This window comes from Lissotriton helveticus, chromosome 12 (assembly GCF_964261635.1).
Source record: "Lissotriton helveticus chromosome 12, aLisHel1.1, whole genome shotgun sequence".
Classification (NCBI taxonomy): domain Eukaryota; kingdom Metazoa; phylum Chordata; class Amphibia; order Caudata; family Salamandridae; genus Lissotriton; species Lissotriton helveticus.
The window spans coordinates 374,714,402-374,735,257 of record NC_136073.1 but is presented as its reverse complement, the minus strand read 5'-3'; the positions used below and the strand labels follow the sequence as shown (position 1 = coordinate 374,735,257).

The 20,856-nt window shown below is 44.8% G+C and overlaps 1 protein-coding gene across 2 annotated transcripts in view; it reads left to right on the top strand.

Moving 5' to 3' along the window:
* Positions 1 to 20,856, top strand: part of SLC7A9 (solute carrier family 7 member 9) — an 824,809-nt gene that overhangs the window by 355,368 nt on the left and 448,585 nt on the right. For both annotated transcript variants that reach the window (XM_078669571.1, XM_078669572.1), the window contains exon 5: positions 15,095 to 15,220. In XM_078669571.1, coding sequence (XP_078525697.1) covers positions 15,095 to 15,220 — 126 coding nt within the window. The remainder of the gene's footprint in view (positions 1 to 15,094; positions 15,221 to 20,856) is intronic.

Genomic DNA, 20,856 nt, shown 5'->3' with positions numbered 1-20,856 from the left:
CTTTGAGGCTTTTTAGCGAATACTGAAGTTAAGAGACACATGACTGACTGAATGAATGTCCTCCATGGGTTTCAAAGGTGGAACATGTTATTCTCAATTACTGTTTACCCTATATAGAGAGGTTATAGGAACCTTATTTGAATTTCCTGGTCTTTGTAGACCAATTGTGGGTCCTTCAGATGTTTATGTAAATATCTCCAATAAGTTTACTACTACTCCTAATTTTTTGTTAAATGGTGAGTTGTGCTTTGCTTGTGCATCAGACTCTGCTTGTGAGATACATTATGTTAGGGTACTAATTAGTACTTTAACCTCCTTTAGGAATTGTTCTCATCATCTACTACTAACGTGTTTGACTTCTGAATGATGTCTTATTGGTGTGCCAAGTTATTACTGCCCCGTCCTTACAGAATGCAGAAAGTTAGCCTCATTATGGTTGTATGTTTGGCCTTAGTTTTCAACTCATTTTGATTTTCTTCATATATGAAGTGAAAGGTAAATGTTTGGTGTGATAATCACTCTCCATTCTTGGTGTTATTATGGATAATCTTGCAATAGTGTGAATCAGACAATGAGCTGAGGTGTATTCTGTTACAGAGCTGATACCTCCTGATATGTGGATGAATTGTGATGGTTGGTCCTACTCAAGTCTACCATTCAGCGCCTTTATCCACATATGTTTAAGAAGTGATTCATCTTATTTTTCATGATGGTACATCTTGATATTGGATTGTGGCGGAGTATCTGAAAGTGACTATTTCGTTCTGGTAGGATTTCACGCAATATTTGCATAGAGGGGGTGAACACAAGAATTATGAGAGAGCACAAATTTGGAAAATGTAGAAGTGCACCATATTTACAAGCATGTAGTATTAGTTTAGTGTGGAATATAAAGAGTGTCAACTTATATAGAGAAAATATATACATGAGTGTTTAATTAGAATAAGGGATGCATATATCAGTGTGAAAAACTAATGTAGAAGTTTGTAGAAATGTTAAAATGATGTTGGAGTTCCACGTTAGATGGCTAAGTGAAAACAAAATGTAATTCTGCAAACCATGAAAATGTGTAGGCCACATGGCATTTCACAAGAAACGAAAGATGCTGCTACACTTAAGTAACTTAGATTCTAATGTCATTTTACTGCAAAGTATTATTAACCCTAGAATTGAAATATGTTTTAAATAGATGTGTTACATTTTAGTAATGTGTGTTAGTTAGAATACTGTTTAAACAAAGAAATTAAATGTGCATATTGTAGAGGCCTGTTTCATGTAATTCTAAGTAGGCCTGAATAGATAAAGTCGCTTCTTTGATCTGCATGTGCTCGTTAAGGAGAGATCGCATAGAGCACGAACGACAGGTCTGTTCAAGATGTTTTACGACTTCTAGATATGGTGGAGGCCGGAATTTGGGGCCTACCGAGAGAGTGTCTGTTTGCAGGTGCAAGGGGGACTTAAATCAGAAATAATGAATAGGCTTTTGTACAGAGGCGCCAGGCACAGGCCTGTAGGAGTCTTCAGGAATTTTAGGGGGTACCGCCTGGTCGGAGAGAAGCCTGGGAAGCAAGGTCAACTTTAATGAAGAGTCCCGAGGAGCCCCAGCGTGGAATTTGCCGCTCGAAACTACACAACGTGAGAGGCGTCTCCAGGGGCGTTCCTATTGGAAATGTGATTTTGTATTAGGGACAGCATCCCGGGGTGGAGCTAGAGCAGATGATCTGAGGAGCCTAAGAGAGCGGATGGGTAGGCAGATAGAGAACTGAAAGACTTCGACTTTGAGACAAAGACTAAGGGAAGTGTGTGATCTTCTTTGGAAGTCACCACTGCTGACACCTTTTTAGGTAAAGATCTTGTTAAGTAGGGATGTCATTTAGTCTAGTGTAGGGACAGCCTAACTTGTATTTTTCCTTTCTGTAAATGACTCTCAAGTTGCAACTCATAGCGATTCTTGCAACTCTCATGGTATTTGAGATATTTCTGATAATTTCCTTTTGCCGATTAAGAGCATTTAGAGAATTTCTTTTTATATTGATACCTGTATATCTTTTGAATCTTATTCTGAGATGTTTGTATCTCCAGATACTTTTGGCTTTACAATAAACATTTAAACTTTTACAGTGGTAAGTGGTTCTTTAGAGTGGTGTAAGTTCTTTCTTGATTAACCTAGTAGTGGATTGCCTTTTACTCAATGACAGGTACCAACGATTCAACATTCCTGAGCTGGGATCTGGTAAGATAATAATAGACCAGAAATCCCGCGTTAACAGTTGGTAGCAGAGGATGGTTATCTTCTTGAGGAAGGTAATCTAGACTAGGTTAGTTTACCCCAAGGTCCCTAGAGTTCGAGAGGTGGCCTGCCGAAGAAGGCGCTGACGGAGAGAGAAAAGCAGCAGTATCGGACGAGAGTGAGTATAACAAGGGTCATGCGTGGACAGATTGCGGTGTTTTGTGTTGTATCTGAATTGTAATGTCTTGCGGAGTTGAATGCCTGTAGTGAGATTGTGAGAAGGTTGTGAGCGCGCGCAACCTGGTAAAATCTTAAGTTCGGGGTAGAGCTTAAGTGGTTCGGGTGTATCGAACCTCCAGAGTAATTGTCGACCAGAGTAAGGAGGTCATGAGGTACCATTGACCGCCGCAGGACCGAGATAGGGGGAACGCAAGAGTGTATGTGTGAGTAACGGACGCAGGTCGAAAGTTACTGTGTGTAAGTAACCTATCAGAGAAGGCGATTGTCTGGACGTAAACGGAAAGACATTTCGTCAGTTAAGGTGACAATTACAGTTAGACTGTGGACGTACAGTTAAAGAAAAGTGATCGCTTGGACGGAAGTAATCATTTTTCAGAGTATGAATGGGACGCATGCATAAACACGGAGAAGAGTCGAGAAAGGAGGGGAACTGCTGCGAAGGGGGACGAGTGATGTCAGCGAGAGTCGCGCTGAGATAGGCCGGTTAGTGAGAAGCCGCGACGTGATAGGGCAGTTAGCAAGAACCGTGCTGAGATTGGTGGATTGTCATCAGGAAGTAAACAGACGCGGAGAAAAATAGAAATTCTGTAGGGTTTGAACATGAAGTGTTTTAAATGTTTGAGAGAGATTTTTAAGAGAAAAAGAAGGAATTCCTATTACGGGGAAGAGGCACCGCCAGAGGGTACACCAGCTTACTATATGGCAGCGAATGTTGGCTTGCATACGATACTATGGATTAGTGAATGGAATAAGATTTCGGAAGGGAATGAAGAACTGACGTTTCCTAAGTATGGAACGTTCAAGTTAGAGGCGTTACATCGGCTGAAATCAATTATGTCCTCATTGAATCCTCCGCCTAGACCAACCCAGTTTGAGGCCCTTAATGCGTGGCTTAGGGCGGCACACGACAGAAATCTGAACAGGCGCCAAGAAAGGTTGAAGCGATCAGTAAGGGCAGTGCGAGATGCCCAATGGGATGCGGACGCCAAGAGATGGAGGGTACAGGCTATTGAGGTGGATAAGTTATACCCAGTGAGAGAGGTGACAGGAGAACAGAGGCTCATGGAAGAGGATGAGGAGAGCGAGTCGGAGGACAACTTGATAAATAGGTTGCTGATAGATAGACCGCCTCCGAACGTTGGGAGAATGGAAGATAGGGGACTCGCAAGGGATGATGGGCCTGCCATAGAGGGGTATGTACCACTCCCTGTATCAGAGTGGACACCTACCAAAGGTGAGGAGACACCTCAGCCTAGTACAGTACCGAGAGTAGTCGGAAGGTTTTTGGTGCAGAAGGTACCGGAAACAGAGAGGGTTCAGTCCTATGGGTTGCCAGACGCTCTACAAGTACCCGTTACCATAGGTCCTATAGTATCTATTTACAACCCCGAGAGAGACAGAGAGGAAGAACAGGTGAGGTTAGATAGAGAGAGAGCAGAAATGGAAAGGAGAAATAACACGACAAATGCCTGAGGCAATTGCCAGGACCAGTGACATGGAGCACACCATTTGATTCAGCAGAGGGTCCCGCAGCAGAACAGGGGGGCCAGAGAGGACCGATGGACCTGAGGGGACCACGGCCGAAATCCTTTAGGGAGTTGAGAGCTGACTTGAGAGAATGGGATGGGTCCACAGAAGCACCAACCAGCAGGCCAAGAACAGAAGCAGAATGGGGAAGCCGAGGCAACGGAACATTGTCTCACTGCGGGGCTAGTGCAAGTAGTCAGGAGTGGGATGGTAACAGGCCGGAGAGTAGAGGAGTTATACGTCATACTGACGGTGGGAATGAGCAGGAGAGACGTGAGAGAAGTACAAGATGTGGGGAGACGTCTCGTCTCATTCAAAGCGAGGGAGACCAACGGACCCAAGAATACAGAGAGAGGTTTAGATGTACTCACCATGCACCTAATGAGAATGTACAGCACTGGAGTCGTGGGAGCATGGGGAACAGTGAAGGATCTTGCCATGGGTCGAGAGATCAGGGACCACCGGCAAATGGCGATGAAAGGGGGAATAACGGAATGTCTTACCATGCATCTAGGGAAATCATGCAGGATGGGACTGGTGGGATTATGAGAAATGGGAAAGTGTTTCACCATACACCCAGAGAGGATGGAACTGCATGGGACCTGGAGAGATGGGAACAAGGGAGGACTCCCCATAACTCGCCTGAGCATAGACGTAGGACTCGGAGCTGGCATGGGAGAGATGAGAATGGACCCCCTAGAGCTAGCATACTGAAAGCTGCAGTAAAGGCCAAAAGACTCGATGTCACTAGCTTAAAATCTGACCTGGATGAGATAATAGATGGGACGTTAGCCTTAGAAAGGATTGACCTTTACGAACAAGATGAGTTACTGTTTATAGCAAAAGATATTACCCGAAAGGCAAGAGCAATACATGAGAAACTGTCTGGACTGGCAGACAAGTATATGGTAGACTTGTCCAGAACGAGGACATTACAGAGTAACCATAGGTTGCAGTATTCAGACCAAGACTTAGATGAGAAGAGAACTACAGGATTAAAAACACACATAAGGGAGCTGATAACAGGAATAAGAGCATGGAGAGATCTGGACAAGTGGGAAGAGAGGTGGTCCAAAAGGGGTACTGTCAGGAGGAGCACGAGTGTGATGTCTCCGGAAGGAAGGGTAATGCAGATGGAGGCATTTCCTTTGAGGGAAATATCAAATGGGAACTATGTACATGTACCCTGGAGTAGAGGAGATTTGGCTGCATTTACCAACTCATTTCCGAAGTTAAGGGACAATCCTGTTGAGTGGTATAAGCAGGTAGAAAGGTTTGTGAAAATATCGAAGGTATTGTGGATTGATTTAAACACCTTGTTTGACATTGTGGTGCCAGGAGATTTGTGGACAGCATGCAAGACTAGTGTCGAGTGGCCAACGGTAGAACCCGAAAGGGATGCTGCCACAAATGGACCGTCTGAAACTGTAATGTTGAAATATGAAAGGGTAATAACTTGGCTGAAGGAAAAGGTCCCACCACAAGACATAGATTGGGTAAAAATAGACCGAACAAGACAGGAACCCAAGGAGACTGTTCATGAGTTTTATGAGAGATTGCTGAAAACATTCAAACAATACAGTGGACTCGATGTAATGGACCCCAAGGATATAGGACAGTTTGTGTCAAAGTTTGTATTGGGGTTGAGACCTGATATTTGTCTGATGATTCAGCAACATTTGATTAGTTGGCAAAACAGACCATTAGATGAGATTTTGAGGTATGCCAGGTACTGCAGTGACGAAATAGATTCCAAAGCAAAGAAGCTAAAAGAGAAGCTGATGGTAGTGCAGATGCAGTCATCTGGAAAGGGTGGACAGCGCCTACAGGGAACAGGGACAATGGGACGAAAACCAAATGGACAGAATAGAGACAACGAGGAAAACCCGAGACCTAGAATTGACATTGCTACGTTAAAGAAAACTACGAAGTGCCACCAGTGTCATCAGGTGGGACATTGGAGACGCGAGTGTCCCTATAACCCTGAGAACGGAGAATTAGAGTTAGAGGAGGAGGTTCCAGAGGTTCCAGTTCAAGGGGTACCAGTGCCGAGAATCAAGGTGGCCAAAGGGGGGACTTCGGCTCCACGAGCTCAGTTTCCGCAGCCACCAAAGATTTCGACAGGGGGAAAGGTCTTTAGACAAATGCCTCTTTTCATAGATGAGGAAAAATGTTATTACATTGATCCATTGACTGGACAATGTGTAAGCAAAGAAGAGGACTGTACCCTCGGGGCAGTTCTGGAAGTGGATCAAAGGGGACCATTTGTAGAGGCAGAAGTGGCAGGGTGTCCTACAACGTTCTTGGTGGATACTGGAGCTACTCGATCAACTTTAAGATCAGCAGTGGTTCCGGATCTACCAATGTCGGGGGAAACAATTCAGGTGGTAGGAGTCGCAAACAAGAGAATGACTAGCCCTTTGACGGAACCAGTGTCAGTAAAAATCGGAAATTACATGAATGAACATCAGTTTGTAGTATGTGATTCAAGTCCTGTGTGTTTGTTAGGAAGGGACTTATTGTGCAAACTGAACTGTACCATATACTGCACGCCTCAGGGAGTAGAGGTAGAAACGACAGATGATGACGCTACCTTCAAAATTGTGAATTCCAGAACATGCATAGAACTGTATCCTACTCTAACTGTGGAGGATCTTCCTTGGGACTTACGCGAGGCAGTGTCATCAGAGGTATGGGATTTTACAGGAGAAGAGATAGGATTAGTCAAAGGGGTAGAGCCAGTGAAGATCATAGTGAAACCAAATGTCGATTATCCAAGAACGCCACAATACAAGCTGTCCCAAGAGACGATTGCAGGAATAAAACCCGTGATCGACTCTATGATTAAACAGGGAATACTGAAGGAAATCGTGGGAAGTACATGCAACTCCCCGATTATGGGTTTGCAGAAACCTAGTGGGAAATTTAGGATAGTACAGGACCTGCGAAAGATTAATAACATTGTTGTTTCATGTTGTCCAGTGGTACCGAATCCATCAGTGATATTGTTTCAGATACCATTCCAAGCTGAGTGGTTCACAGTGATAGATCTTTGTCAGGCTTTCTTTTCAATCCCATTATACGAAGAGAGCCAGTACCTTTTCGCGTTTAAAATGGAGAATCGCGTCTTAACATGGTGTAGAATCCCACAAGGGTTCACAGATAGCCCATCAATCTTTAATCAGTTACTGAAAAAGAATCTTGAAAGTCTGGTACTGCCCCAGAATTCGGTTCTGGTCCAGTACATAGACGACCTACTTGTTGCGTCAGGAACAGAAGAAGCTTGCAAGGAAGACACCATCGCCTTGCTGAACCATTTAGCTGAAAATGGACACAAGGTATCCCTGAGTAAATTGCAGTACTGTCTGACAGAAGTACAATACTTGGGTCATCGGATAGAAAAGGGAAAGCGTAAAGTGTCACCAGATAGGATAGAGGCAATAATGAAGATGAATTCGCCTACAACACAGAGAGAAGTCAGGATGTTTCTAGGAATGGTTGGTTATTGCCGACAGTGGATAGCTAACTTTTCACTGAAAGCAAAACCCTTACAGAAACTGACGCACAAGGAGGTGAGTGATCCGGTACCATGGGACAACGAGTGTTTGATGGCGTTCCTACAGCTGAGAGATGACTTGTGTCGTGCTCCGGCTCTGGGGATGCCGGATTATGAAAAGCCATTTTCCCTCTATTGCTGCGAAAGGGAGGGCTGTGCTTTGTCAGTCTTAGTGCAAGTACATGGGAATGCCCGTAGACCAGTTGCATACTTTTCGGCTACCTTAGATCCAGTAGCCGCAGCATTGCCCGGATGTCTCAAATCCGTTGCTGCAACAGGTGTCAGCATTGAGCGTTGTGAAAGCATTGTGATGGGACACCAGTTAGTGGTGTATGTACCTCATTCTGTGGAACTGTTAATGACCAGGACCAAGACCCAGCACTTGACCAACAGTAGGCTCACGCGCTATGAGCAAGTTATTCTTGCTGCAGAGAACGTGACCCTTAAGAGGTGCTCTGTCTTGAATCCTGCTACTCTGATGCCACTTCCTAATGACATAGAAAGCGAAGACTGTGAAGATCACGATTGCCTTGATGTGACTGAACTATGCACGAAGCCCAGACCAGATATTGTAGATGAACCATTGATCGACCCCGATGAAATTTACTTTGTCGATGGTTCATGTTTAAGGGACGATACTGGTCGGTTGAGAGCAGCTTATGCTGTTTGCACCATTACTGGAGTTGTGGAAGCCGCTTGCCTGGAAGGAGTACACTCCGCTCAGGTAGCAGAAATCATTGCATTGACCCGTGCCTGTATAGCAGGTAGCAAAATTAGAGTCACCATCTATACTGATAGCCAATATGGGTTCGGTGTAGTTCATGATTTTGGGCAACTGTGGTCTCAGAGGGGTTACATGACCTCCTCTGGTTCGCCAATCAGAAATGGAGAATTTGTGCGGCTGTTGTTAGAAGCATTACAGGGTCCAGCTGAAATCGCGGTTGTAAAGTGTGTAGCTCATACGAAAAATACAGATTTTGTGTCACAAGGAAATAGATATGCAGACGAAGTTGCCCGCTATTGTGCGGAGCATGATTATTCTTTCACGGAGGTGGAAGTAAGTGGGGCTCAGGAAAGGACAGAGTTAAGCATGATGTTAGAAACAGTCGATACTTGGGAAGATTTGAAACAAATGCAAGACAATGCACCTGAATCTCAGAAACAGGCGTGGGAAACAGCAGGGTGTGTGAGAAGCGAAATGGATTTTTGGATTTCAGCAGATGGAAGGGCCGTGTTACCTGAGGAGTTAGCGAGTCCAATGGCACGACAGATACATGGTCCAGTGCATTTGGGAAGGGATGCCATGCTGAGGGTGTTCAGGCAGACTTGGTATTGCCCAAAGTTTAGGATTGCAGCGGAAGCAGTGTGTAAGCAATGTGTTACTTGTCAGCAGTTGAACATAGGGAAAAGAACACCAGTTACACTGAGTCACATTGGGAGGTCTGGGGGGCCTTTCAACAGAATGCAATTGGATTTTATTGAAATGCCAAGGGTCAACCGCCTTAGGTATGTTCTGGTGGTAGTATGCATATTTTCCAGATGGGTTGAAGCGTACCCTACACGCAGGTGCGATACACTCACAGTAGCAAAGTTGTTGCTTAGAGAATTGATACCGCGCTTCGGGGTGCCTGCCTCTCTGGAATCGGACAGAGGGACACATTTCAACAGCGAAGTTGTGAAGATGCTTTGCTCTGCATTGAACATTGATCAGAAATTGCATTGTAGCTATCGACCAGAGGCTTCAGGTATCGTGGAACAGATAAATGGGACGTTGAAATGTCGAATTGCTAAAGTGTGTTCATCAACTTCCCTAAGTTGGCCTGATGCTCTTCCTTTGGTCCTTATGAGCATGCGTAGCACACCCGACAGGAGGACAGGTCTCTCTCCACACGAGGTGTTGATGGGGAGGGCAATGAGGCTTCCAACTGTCCCCACAACTGCATTACTGAACATTACAGATGACCTGATCCTGGATTACTGCAAGGGGTTATCTGACGCCATTCATTCTGTGTCTCTTCAGGTACAGGCCGCAGAAGTCCCACCTTCAAGAAATCAGTGCCACGACCTGTGCCCAGGAGACTGGGTGCTGGTGAAGAAGCACGTCCGGAAGAACTGCTTGGACGTGCGCTGGAAGGGGCCTTACCAGATAGTCCTAATCACGAACACCGCCGTGAAGTGCGGAGGACTGCCAAATTGGATCCACGCTTCCCATACTCGAAGAGTTCCAGCACCCCTGGAAGAAACAGCTCCTCTCACAGACGAAAATCCAGTTGTGGAAGAAGAATCACAAGAGGGGATCAGTCAAGCTGTGGGGGTGTCTGAAGAAGTTGGGAGTGTCACAGATCCAGAAGAAGAAGGAAGACAGAACGGCAGTGAAACTGAGGTTGCCACTGAAGGAGAAAGCTGTTGTGAAACCAACTCAGAGACAGAACAAATCCAGAGTGATCAAGAACTGAGTGAACGGACAAGAAATAGGAGAACAAGGCGTGGAGCAGCTACCTGGCCTGAAAGAAAAAGGAGGCCAAGCTTGAAGCCAGCTCGAGAGGAAACTCTTGCTCCTATATCCGAAGACTCAGATCCAGAAGAAAGTGCACAAGGACAAGAGCAGGAAGGTCCGAGAAGATCAAGGAGGGTGCGAGTGCCTTGCAGAAGATACGCTACTCCTGAGTGGACCTACCTCTCTACAGATGTCCTCAGCAGGACGCAGAACTGGGAGGGTGAGGGAAGTGACCCTGACCAGAACTGACCCGATCATCACAGTGGAAGTAAGGTTCTTGATACCAGGAGCGGAGGTTGAAAGATTGCTGACACTCAACATTGTCTATCCTCCTCTTCTGAGCGGAATAAGAAAGTTGATCCTGGAGACAGTTGAATTTCCATGTTGTTGTTCGAGGTGTCCAATACTTGAGGGAATCCTTCTTCGTATGGAAATATTCGAGCAAGTGGTGGAACTTCTGGGAACACGCATAGTTTCGGATTACTAAAGACTTTGCAAAGAACTTTGTCAATACAGATTGAGAGATAACCTAGTGCCAAGAAGAAGAAGAACCTAGGGATTTCCATTTTAGAGGATGGAGAAGGACTAAGGTTGCCTATTGCTACAGAACTCAGAGACTGTTTTTGCGAAGGGGATTTTTCAGCTTCCAGGTGTGGTTCAAAAGATTGGAGAAGCAAAGAAAAGAGACTTGTACAGTGAACGAAAACCAGAAATACACTGTTTTGAGACCTTGGAGGCTGGCAACCCGAACCGCAGGGCAAAATGCATAATAGGCACACTTTTAGGGGTAGTGATTTCTCTTATAGTTTTAGTAGTTACTGTATCTTATATAGTGGGACATGAAAATGATGTGAAAGCAGAAAAAGAAACAAAAAGTGTACTAACACAGAAGCCTCCTACGATTGGTAAACAGGGGGAAAACACAGCGAAAGAGAAAGCTTTATTAGATGCTGAGATTAAGAGGTTACATGCAGACGAATCCCAGGGGAATTTTAAATCAAATGCTTATGCTAAATTGCTTTATGAATATATTGATGTCATGGAGGCGAAGAACTGCTATGTTTGTATGCAGTTGCCAGCTTCTGTAGATGAAGGCATCAGATACCATCATCTTCCATTGACCTATGGAATCTCATGTAGTTTGTTGCTGAGCATATTTTATGAACGAGAGGGGTTCGAGTATTACTTCTCGAACTTTGACTCAGTGTTGCCAAAGGTGCCAAATTATAAACATCTCAACAAGTGGGATTATTATAAGTGTGAAGACAGGTTACAGAAATGTTTCCTTCCATGGAGGACGTTAGATACTTCACATGCCCGAAGAAATAATTTGACTTGTAAAGTGTCAGAAATTGAGAAAAAGTTTATAGGGCAGGTGGATGATCGATATAGGAGACAAAAGATCCTAAAAGCTTCGGGACAATGGAAAACAGATTGGACCCGGGAAGAAAGAGAACACCAAAGAAAGGGTAGCAGTGGTCCAATAGCTTTAGACCGAGAGCAAAGGGGAAAGCTATGCATACACAGAAGTCGAACATATTATGAGAATGTGTTTGTGGGAGAAGTTAGTTGTGAACATGCTTTCCAATTAGAGTACTATTCTAAGGATTTCCTGAAGGAAAGGCAAGCGATCCCGAATGTATATTTCGTCTGTGGAAGAAATGCATATGTGAAACTACCAGATAATTGGTATGGATCATGTTATTTAGCAATTGTCTTCCCCCAAAATATACCATGCTGAGAACTTAGAAACCAAAAAGGGAGAAACATCAGCTAGAGGAAGAAGGGATGTAAGCGCTGAGGAGGTCGTTGGAGATGTGTTTGGTGATATGTTTCCTATTTTAGGGATAGCACTCAATGATGTTAAGATAAGAAGATTGGCAACAGTTGTAGATAGGTTGTCCGCCAGTACTGCTAGATCTTTAATGCTGGTGGAGGGAGAGATGCAATCGATAAGGGCAATGGTTCTTCAGAACCGACTTGCTCTAGATGTTTTGTTGGCCAAAGAGGGCGGAGTCTGCAAGGCTTTGAAGGTCCAGGAATGTTGCACTTACATTCCAGACAATTCAAAACCTCTCGAAAAGTACATTCGAAACATTACTGAAATACATAATGAGATAGAAGATTTGACGAAGGTAACAGTGTGGGAAAAGGTAGGTCAAGGAATGGGTAAAGTTGGAGGTTGGTTTGCCAACCTGGGAAAGAATATCATTTGGTACATATTGAAACCTATCATCATAATAGTGATCTGTATAATCACTTTGTGGGGATTTGTGAAACTGTACAAATGGTATAGAGCAAACAGGTTGCAGAGATCTATGAGAGAGCAGGGAAGGAGATTAGCTGCGATGCAGGAGAATCAGTACCGGAGTCTGAGGGCTCTAGAGGAGATGAAACGAGGGAAGATTGCAACGACTTCAGTTTGATACACTATACCTTAGAGAGGGGGTTGTGATGATGATGACTACTGTAAGTCATCAAAGGGGGGATTGAGAGAGCACAAATTTGGAAAATGTAGAAGTGCACCATATTTACAAGCATGTAGTATTAGTTTAGTGTGGAATATAAAGAGTGTCAACTTATATAGAGAAAATATATACATGAGTGTTTAATTAGAATAAGGGATGCATATATCAGTGTGAAAAACTAATGTAGAAGTTTGTAGAAATGTTAAAATGATGTTGGAGTTCCACGTTAGATGGCTAAGTGAAAACGAAATGTAATTCTGCAAACCATGAAAATGTGTAGGCCACATGGCATTTCACAAGAAACGAAAGATGCTGCTATACTTAAGTAACTTAGATTCTAATGTCATTTTACTGCAAAGTATTATTAACCCTAGAATTGAAATATGTTTTAAATAGATGTGTTACATTTTAGTAATGTGTGTTAGTTAGAATACTGTTTAAACAAAGAAATTAAATGTGCATATTGTAGAGGCCCGTTTCATGTAATTCTAAGTAGGCCTGAATAGATAAAGTCGCTTCTTTGATCTGCATGTGCTCGTTAAGGAGAGATCGCATAGAGCACGAACGAAAGGTCTGTTCAAGATGTTTTACGACTTCTAGATATGGTGGAGGCCGGAATTTGGGGCCTACCGAGAGAGTGTCTGTTTGCAGGTGCAAGGGGGACTTAAATCAGAAATAATGAATAGGCTTTTGTATAGAGGCGCCAGGCACAGGCCTGTAGGAGTCTTCAGGAATTTTAGGGGGTACCGCCTGGTCGGAGAGAAGCCTGGGAAGCAAGGTCAACTTTAATGAAGAGTCCCGAGGAGCCCCAGCGTGGAATTTGCCGCTCGAAACTACACCACGTGAGAGGCGTCTCCAGGGGCGTTCCTAATGGAAATGTGATTTTGTATTAGGGACAGCATCCCGGGGTGGAGCTAGAGCAGATGATCTGAGGAGCCTAAGAGAGCGGATGGGTAGGCAGATAGAGAACTGAAAGACTTCGACTTTGAGACAAAGACTAAGGGAAGTGTGTGATCTTCTTTGGAAGTCACCACTGCTGACACCTTTTTAGGTAAAGATCTTGTTAAGTAGGGATGTCATTTAGTCTAGTGTAGGGACAGCCTAACTTGTATTTTTCCTTTCTGTAAATGACTCTCAAGTTGCAACTCATAGCGATTCTTGCAACTCTCATGGTATTTGAGATATTTCTGATAATTTCCTTTTGCCGATTAAGAGCATTTAGAGAATTTCTTTTTATATTGATACCTGTATATCTTTTGAATCTTATTCTGAGATGTTTGTATCTCCAGATACTTTTGGCTTTACAATAAACATTTAAACTTTTACAGTGGTAAGTGGTTCTTTAGAGTGGTGTAAGTTATTTCTTGATTAACCTAGTAGTGGATTGCCTTTTACTCAATGACAGGTACCAACGATTCAACATTCCTGAGCTGGGATCTGGTAAGATAATAATAGACCAGAAATCCCGCGTTAACAATTACATATAAACCTAGCAATTAGTTCCTTAGGAGCAACAGTACGTTCAATCGAAGGCAGTCCTTTACATGTAGCGCTCCCTACTTTGTAGCAGAAAGAGCAGGAGCAAGGGTTGTCAGCAGATGGCCTGTCATGATGACAAGCAGAGTTACACATGTCGAACTAGCTGCCCTTATTAAAAATGCCAAAAGCAAATTATTCTCTAGCATTAACTGTACATTTAACCAAAGGAAGGACTCCCCTTTCAGAATGAGAATTTGTGGTTAATAGGTGGGTGCAAGCAGAGGTGTGCTAGTAGTCGATCAATCATGACAGCAGGCGGGGGTTCCACGCCCTGAACTAGCTGTTGAAGTTATGGGCTGGTCAGAGAGCACGCTCAGGTACCACTGTCCTATATTAATGTGCTAAACGCAAACCTGCAAGCGTACATTCAGTTGATTGTTTCCCTTTTCAATTGCTTGTTCATGTAATCCTCTTGCTAGTTCCTTTGACAGTCTGATAACCACATTGCAACGAAAATAAGGTACAAAGTTTTAAGCTCAGCATCTCATACCAATGATTTTGCAGGAGGAATTTCTGAAACAAAACAGTAAATTATGTCTGACTCGTCAGATTCATTTATTGATAAATGTATCAAATACTGTTGTTCTCTGGTGTTGGTTGTCATGTAAAAGTAACATTTATAAACTATGCACGTCTTGCCAAAATAAGTTCAGAATGCTTCTGAGAGGCCGGAATGGAAAATATGGCAGGGGACGTTTGCCTCCTCCAAGTATACTCAGACTATCACAATTAAACGTATGTTTGTCACCAATGTGTGCTTTTAATTTCCGTGCACGAGTGTCATCTCTGTATAAGGAGACAGACTGGCATTTTGCAATAGATGAAAGCACCAGTGATTAGTGAAAAGTATTTCTCACCGAATTTAACAATGCAAGTGCAATGCAGATGGCAACTATTGTAGTTGAGAAAACAGGAACAAAAACGTTACCTCTCTAAAAGCCTTCCCTGGTATTCAAGTGACCAATATGTTGACACTGTAAGCTTTTTTTCAATCCATATCTGTTCCCCGTTACTAATATTGAGTTGTCTTTTTACAGTGACAATTACAATTGTGAATGCATTGAGTGTAAAGATGGGGAGTTATGTTCAGAATTTCTTTGCTGCTGCTAAGATGATTATAGTCATCATCATCATCATAAGTGGAATTGTCTATCTGGCACAAGGTGAGATTCAGAATGCAATCTTTATTGTATCTCCATATGCGTCCTTCAAAATAATTTTACAAAAACACATGGCATTCAATTTTAAATCTCCTTCTTGAGCTAATTTTTATCGATATTGATCTTTCAAATTTCTTAGTATATTATAGTCTATAACTACTGGCTAGATTATTTATATGTTTATTAATGTGGCCGTTCCGCTATACTGTTTTATATCATAGTTCTTTGCAAAGCTATAATACATGTGATTCTGCAATCCCTGTATTATAAAAAGTTGCTCTTTTCTTTATAATAGGCTACTTGTAACACACCCAGTCCCCTACTATAAAGAAGTGACGTCAGAACTCAACTGTAATAGCATATTACAATTGAGTTCTGAGTCACAATGCCTGCTGCAAGCATTCAAGGGGAAATGCAGGTCAGGCCACAAAGCACAATTAAATCAGCTGGGTAAAGAACGACAAAGAAATATAGTTTTTTCTTTCTTCTGCGCTTTTTGCTATCTGTGCAGTGACAATTGGAAAGGAGATATTTATGGCAACATGTTTATTTTTTTCACGCTTTTGGTAATTATAGAAAAGTAGAAAAGCTAGAATCTTTCTGCATGTTTCTACATATTCCAAGCTACTGCACCTATTTAAAAAAATAAAAAAATAAAAATGAATTGTATAAGAATGATTCCAATATCTTTTGCAACAAATATCTAACAGCTTTTTGATGTGTTTCATGTTGCACCAGTGTCTATTTGTATGCTTCATGTTTGTAAACATACTCTCTCTTTCGTATGAAAGAGCTACCCACCAAGGATTCATTACAGTGTACACCCACACATCTTCAGCAGTATTGGCAATTTGCCGCTAAAACATCAACGGTGGATATAGTTGTTCTAGTCCTGGTAGGAGGGCATCAAGCAGTGTAGTTGAGGGGCATGTGGGCATGGCTTCCTGGCAGGTGGGCATGGCTCCCTGGCAGACTGGGTTAATCGTCGATGTGTTGCACTAAGAGGTACTGTTGCAGTAGGTTACAAATGTCTATCGGTCAGCTTTTCTGCAGTAGGATAGTGGCATTGACCTCAACATGTTGTGAGATCCCACAGCCACTGAGCTTAGCAAGGTGCAGAGGGCTTGCCCGCTGTTCATTGCCACCCGTCACTTCCCCAGAAGGAGAGCTATCGCCACAGAGCGACCCGTTTTGCAGCAGTAAACCAGCACCTCCATTGACCACGAGGAATTGCCAGGGACCGAGGGAACAGTTTCACGCAGCCTGGACCCGCCCGCCTGTCTCCAGCCGCTGCCCGCCTGTGAGCCAACGAAGAGCGGGGCCGCCTGGAGGAGACCGGCGAGGGGCTGAAAACTACATCACCCAGCAGCCCTCACTGGGGTCCAGCGTCACCACAGAGCGCCAAGCGGCGCTTTAAAACCACATCAACCCGGTCGAGTGGGCGACCCGTTTTGCAGCAGTAAACCAGCACCTCCATTGACCACGAGGAATTGCCAGGGACCGAGGGAACAGTTTCACGCAGCCTGGACCCGCCCGCCTGTCTCCAGCCGCCACCCGCCTGTGAGCCAACGAAGAGCGGGGCCGCCTGGAGGAGACCGGCGAGGGGCTGAAAACTACATCACCCAGCAGCCCTCACTGGGGTCCAGCGTCACCACAGAGCGCCAAGCGGCGCTTTAAAACCACATCAACCCGGTCGAGTGGGCGACCCGTTTTGCAGCAGTAAACCAGCACCTCCATTGACCACGAGGAATTGCCAGGGACCGAGGGAACAGTTTCACGCAGCCTGGACCCGCCCGCCTGTCTCCAGCCGCCGCCCGCCTGTGAGCCAACGAAGAGCGGGGCCGCCTGGAGGAGACCGGCGAGGGGCTGAAAACTACATCACCCAGCAGCCCTCACTGGGGTCCAGCGTCACCACAGAGCGCCAAGCGGCGCTTTAAAACCACATCAACCCGGTCGAGTGGGCGACCCGTTTTGCAGCAGTAAACCAGCACCTCCATTGACCACGAGGAATTGCCAGGGACCGAGGGAACAGTTTCACGCAGCCTGGACCCGCCCGCCTGTCTCCAGCCGCCGCCCGCCTGTGAGCCAACGAAGAGCGGGGCCGCCTGGAGGAGACCGGCGAGGGGCTGAAAACTACATCACCCAGCAGCCCTCACTGGGGTCCAGCGTCACCACAGAGCGCCAAGCGGCGCTTTAAAACCACATCAACCCGGTCGAGTGGGCGACCCGTTTTGCAGCAGTAAACCCCATTGACCACGAGGAATTGCCAGGGACCGAGGGAACAGTTTCACGCAGCCTGGACCCGCCCGCCTGTCTCCAGCCGCCGCCCGCCTGTGAGCCAACGAAGAGCGGGGCCGCCTGGAGGAGACCGGCGAGGGGCTGAAAACTACATCACCCAGCAGCCCTCACTGGGGTCCAGCGTCACCACAGAGCGCCAAGCGGCGCTTTAAAACCACATCAACCCCGTCTCGCGGGACGCCCGGAGCGAAGCCCGGGCAAAGGGCGGGCCCTCTGTGGCCCTCCGGGGACCGAGGAGGCCGGGACGGGGCCATCCCCCTGAGATCCTGCCTAGCTGTCATCTACTAAGGTAAACGCCCATTGCTATTTCAACCTTCTGCACCTCCAAGCTATTACTTCTTCCAACTGCAACATCTCCTATAGCTTGCAAGGATGAATAAATGCCGTAATACTCCCGTGACTACAAGATCTGCCACCAGATTGAAAGATGTCACCAATAGCCCTCTTCCCACTATAACCGCCATAGACTTAATGCTACAAAAAACGATCAATGTCGTGGCGGATGCAATTCAGGACTCCGAAAGACGCCTCTCACTCACCCCAGATTTATGTTTTCCTGACCTCTCCTTACACACCACAGGTAACATTAACATTCTGGACAACACTATAAATTCTGAGGAGTCCATTTTAACGTTGTCATTTACAGGGCTTCCTAGCCCTCAGACAAGAGATAATACGCAAACACTCTTGCCTATCTCATCTACAGGCAACAGTAGGAACAACAGCCTTGCGTTAACTGGTGAAAACGGCAGTAGCACCCATATGTCACCCATAGCACATCTACACTCAGTAGCCCCCTCCTTGGGTGGTTTTTCTTCTACAACATCGAAACCCGTCACTAAAGTCAGTCGCTTGATAAAGAGCAAAACTAGGACTACTGGCAAACGAGGCAAACTTAAGTCATCCATAGCAAAAAAACAAAAATCTCATCTCAAGGCTAAACATCTCAGCTTAGCTAAAGATGTCTGGTCTACTTTTAGACTGGCTAAACCTGCCCCAGAAATAGCGACCTTATGTCCTTTCATAAGCAGTCAAGACTCAGATTTGTTCTTGAATAAAGAGACGGCAGTACCTATAAATACGTCTACTCACACCACAGTTAGGGCCGATCTTACAACGATAAACACAAAATCACTTCTGAGTGACCTAGAAAGCCTAATTAAGTCCCTTTTGTTACCTATCAGTGAGAGAGTCCTTAACATCGAGAACGCCTTAGGGAAGTTTGAAAGGGCCCAAAATGATGCAACACCTATTTTGCTTAAATCACTGAAGGTATCACAACCAATTTCTACCTTCACACCAGCTAGTAATTCCCTTGCTTTGATTAGCAACAAAAACCCTAGGGTAAAAAAAGCCATAGCCATCCCTACCCCTGCCAGTAAGCAAACCCAGTTAACATGCCAGGAAAAGACTCCTCCAATTATCCCAGCGACAATTCAAGATAGAGGTACTAATATATCCCATCTAGTGGCTGCCATACCAAGTAGCTCTCAAACCTTACCTGACGCTGAGATAGAAGATTGTGAATGGGCCGCCGAAAGCTCTCCAATCAAAATAGTAACTACCCAGGTAAAACAAACGAGACCAACTAAAAACCTCAAACAGGGTATTCCTTTAAAACAATCAGGTGTTACCCTGACAAAACCGGTGGTAGTTAAGAGACCACTTCATGTTAACCTCCCGCCTGAATCTAGCCCGTACACCATTGTAATGATTGGTGTACCTAAACTGGTGGGGGACAGGGTAGAATCTCATGGGGACTTAAAAAATAAGGTGAGCCATTGGCTTACAACTCACAGACCGATCCCCAAACATATTAATGGTCATATTGCACAGGTAAGAAGAGTAGATTGGGTGGGAAACAGATTTAAATCGACCGAGGGTGACTGTATCGTGGTAACCCTTGGGGACAGCCGTGCTGCCAGTTTCATAAGTAGCTGGAAAAGTGGTGTGACAAACAGTTTGATCCGTACCATGGCCTTAAGTTACTTTTACCCAAATAACCATGGTCGTCGTCCTACACAAGTACAGCCAACCTACGCACAGGAGGGGTTGCTTGAGCCAATAGTTGATAATCAATCTGGGGCCTATATACTGCCTATTGGTCCATATACCCGAACAAATCTTACTGATTACAGGCTTGAACAGCCATGGCAGAGTAGGCCTAGCAACCACCCTAGCAGATATCAGGAAAGAAGTGAGTTTTTTATTCGCCCCCAGCAGCAGCTCTATTTATACCCCCAACATCCAGACACTCAATATGGGGTTCCCATTTCTAATAGATTTGGTGCTCTTTATAACACTGATTATCTAGATGAGATAGATTGACAAATCGTATCTCCATCCTCCCACTCTATCCCTACTGAGCCCCCAACTAAGGTAGCTCCCCTCCACAGAGTACCAAGCATTCGTCTAGAGGGCATAAGTGTTTCCTTCCCAGAGGCTAGTGAAGCGCCCATGACAGCCCCCTCAGCACAATCCCATGAAAATACACTGAATGTGAGTGTGCGTAGCCATCCAGGTCTCTCAAACCAAACTCAACGCATAGTGCACAATGGAGCAAAGAACTCTCTAACCACTAGTAATGTAATGCATGAACATTTAATTACGGATCATGGGGTTCAAGTAATCTCTCCTTCCATAGATAAGGTCCAGATGGCAGATATGGGCCTCATTGAACAACGTTCCATACATCTTTTATCTTGGAACATAGCCGGACTAGCCGCTAAGGTTAATGATCCAGCGTGGTTAGCTTATGTAAAAAAGTATACAATCTTATGCTTCCAAGAAACCTGGTTAACAGAGGAAAATGCACATATTGAGGGCTTTCAAAGTTTCTTCTTACCAGCAGCCCCATCAAACAGTGGAAGATCCAAAGGGGGCCTGGCAACTTACATAAGCCTTACACTTAGCTGCCAGGTCTCAAATAGAGCACTGGACAATAAACATATTCAAATCTTAGTGCTCAGGAATGGCAAAAAGGCACTGACCCTTATTAATTTTTACAACGCGGTGTCATCAAATAAGGAGTGTAACATTCTTAAATTACAAAACCTTTTACAAGCAAAAGCGGATAGTCTACCTCGAAATATCATCATCGCCGGTGACTTTAACGCTTACCCCTGTGGTAATCCTGAAACGACACCTATTGGCCTCTTAGGCTGCAACAAGAGGTCGGGCTTTCACTTCGACCACTCGCCTCGAGGCACTTGTATCAATAACCTAATTGATGGTAGGAATCTAACCGTCGCAATGACCACGCTGGAGGACTCTCACAAATTTAATGTCCCCACATACAAAGGCCACGGTAAAGGCTCCTACATAGACCACATGTTCCTCTC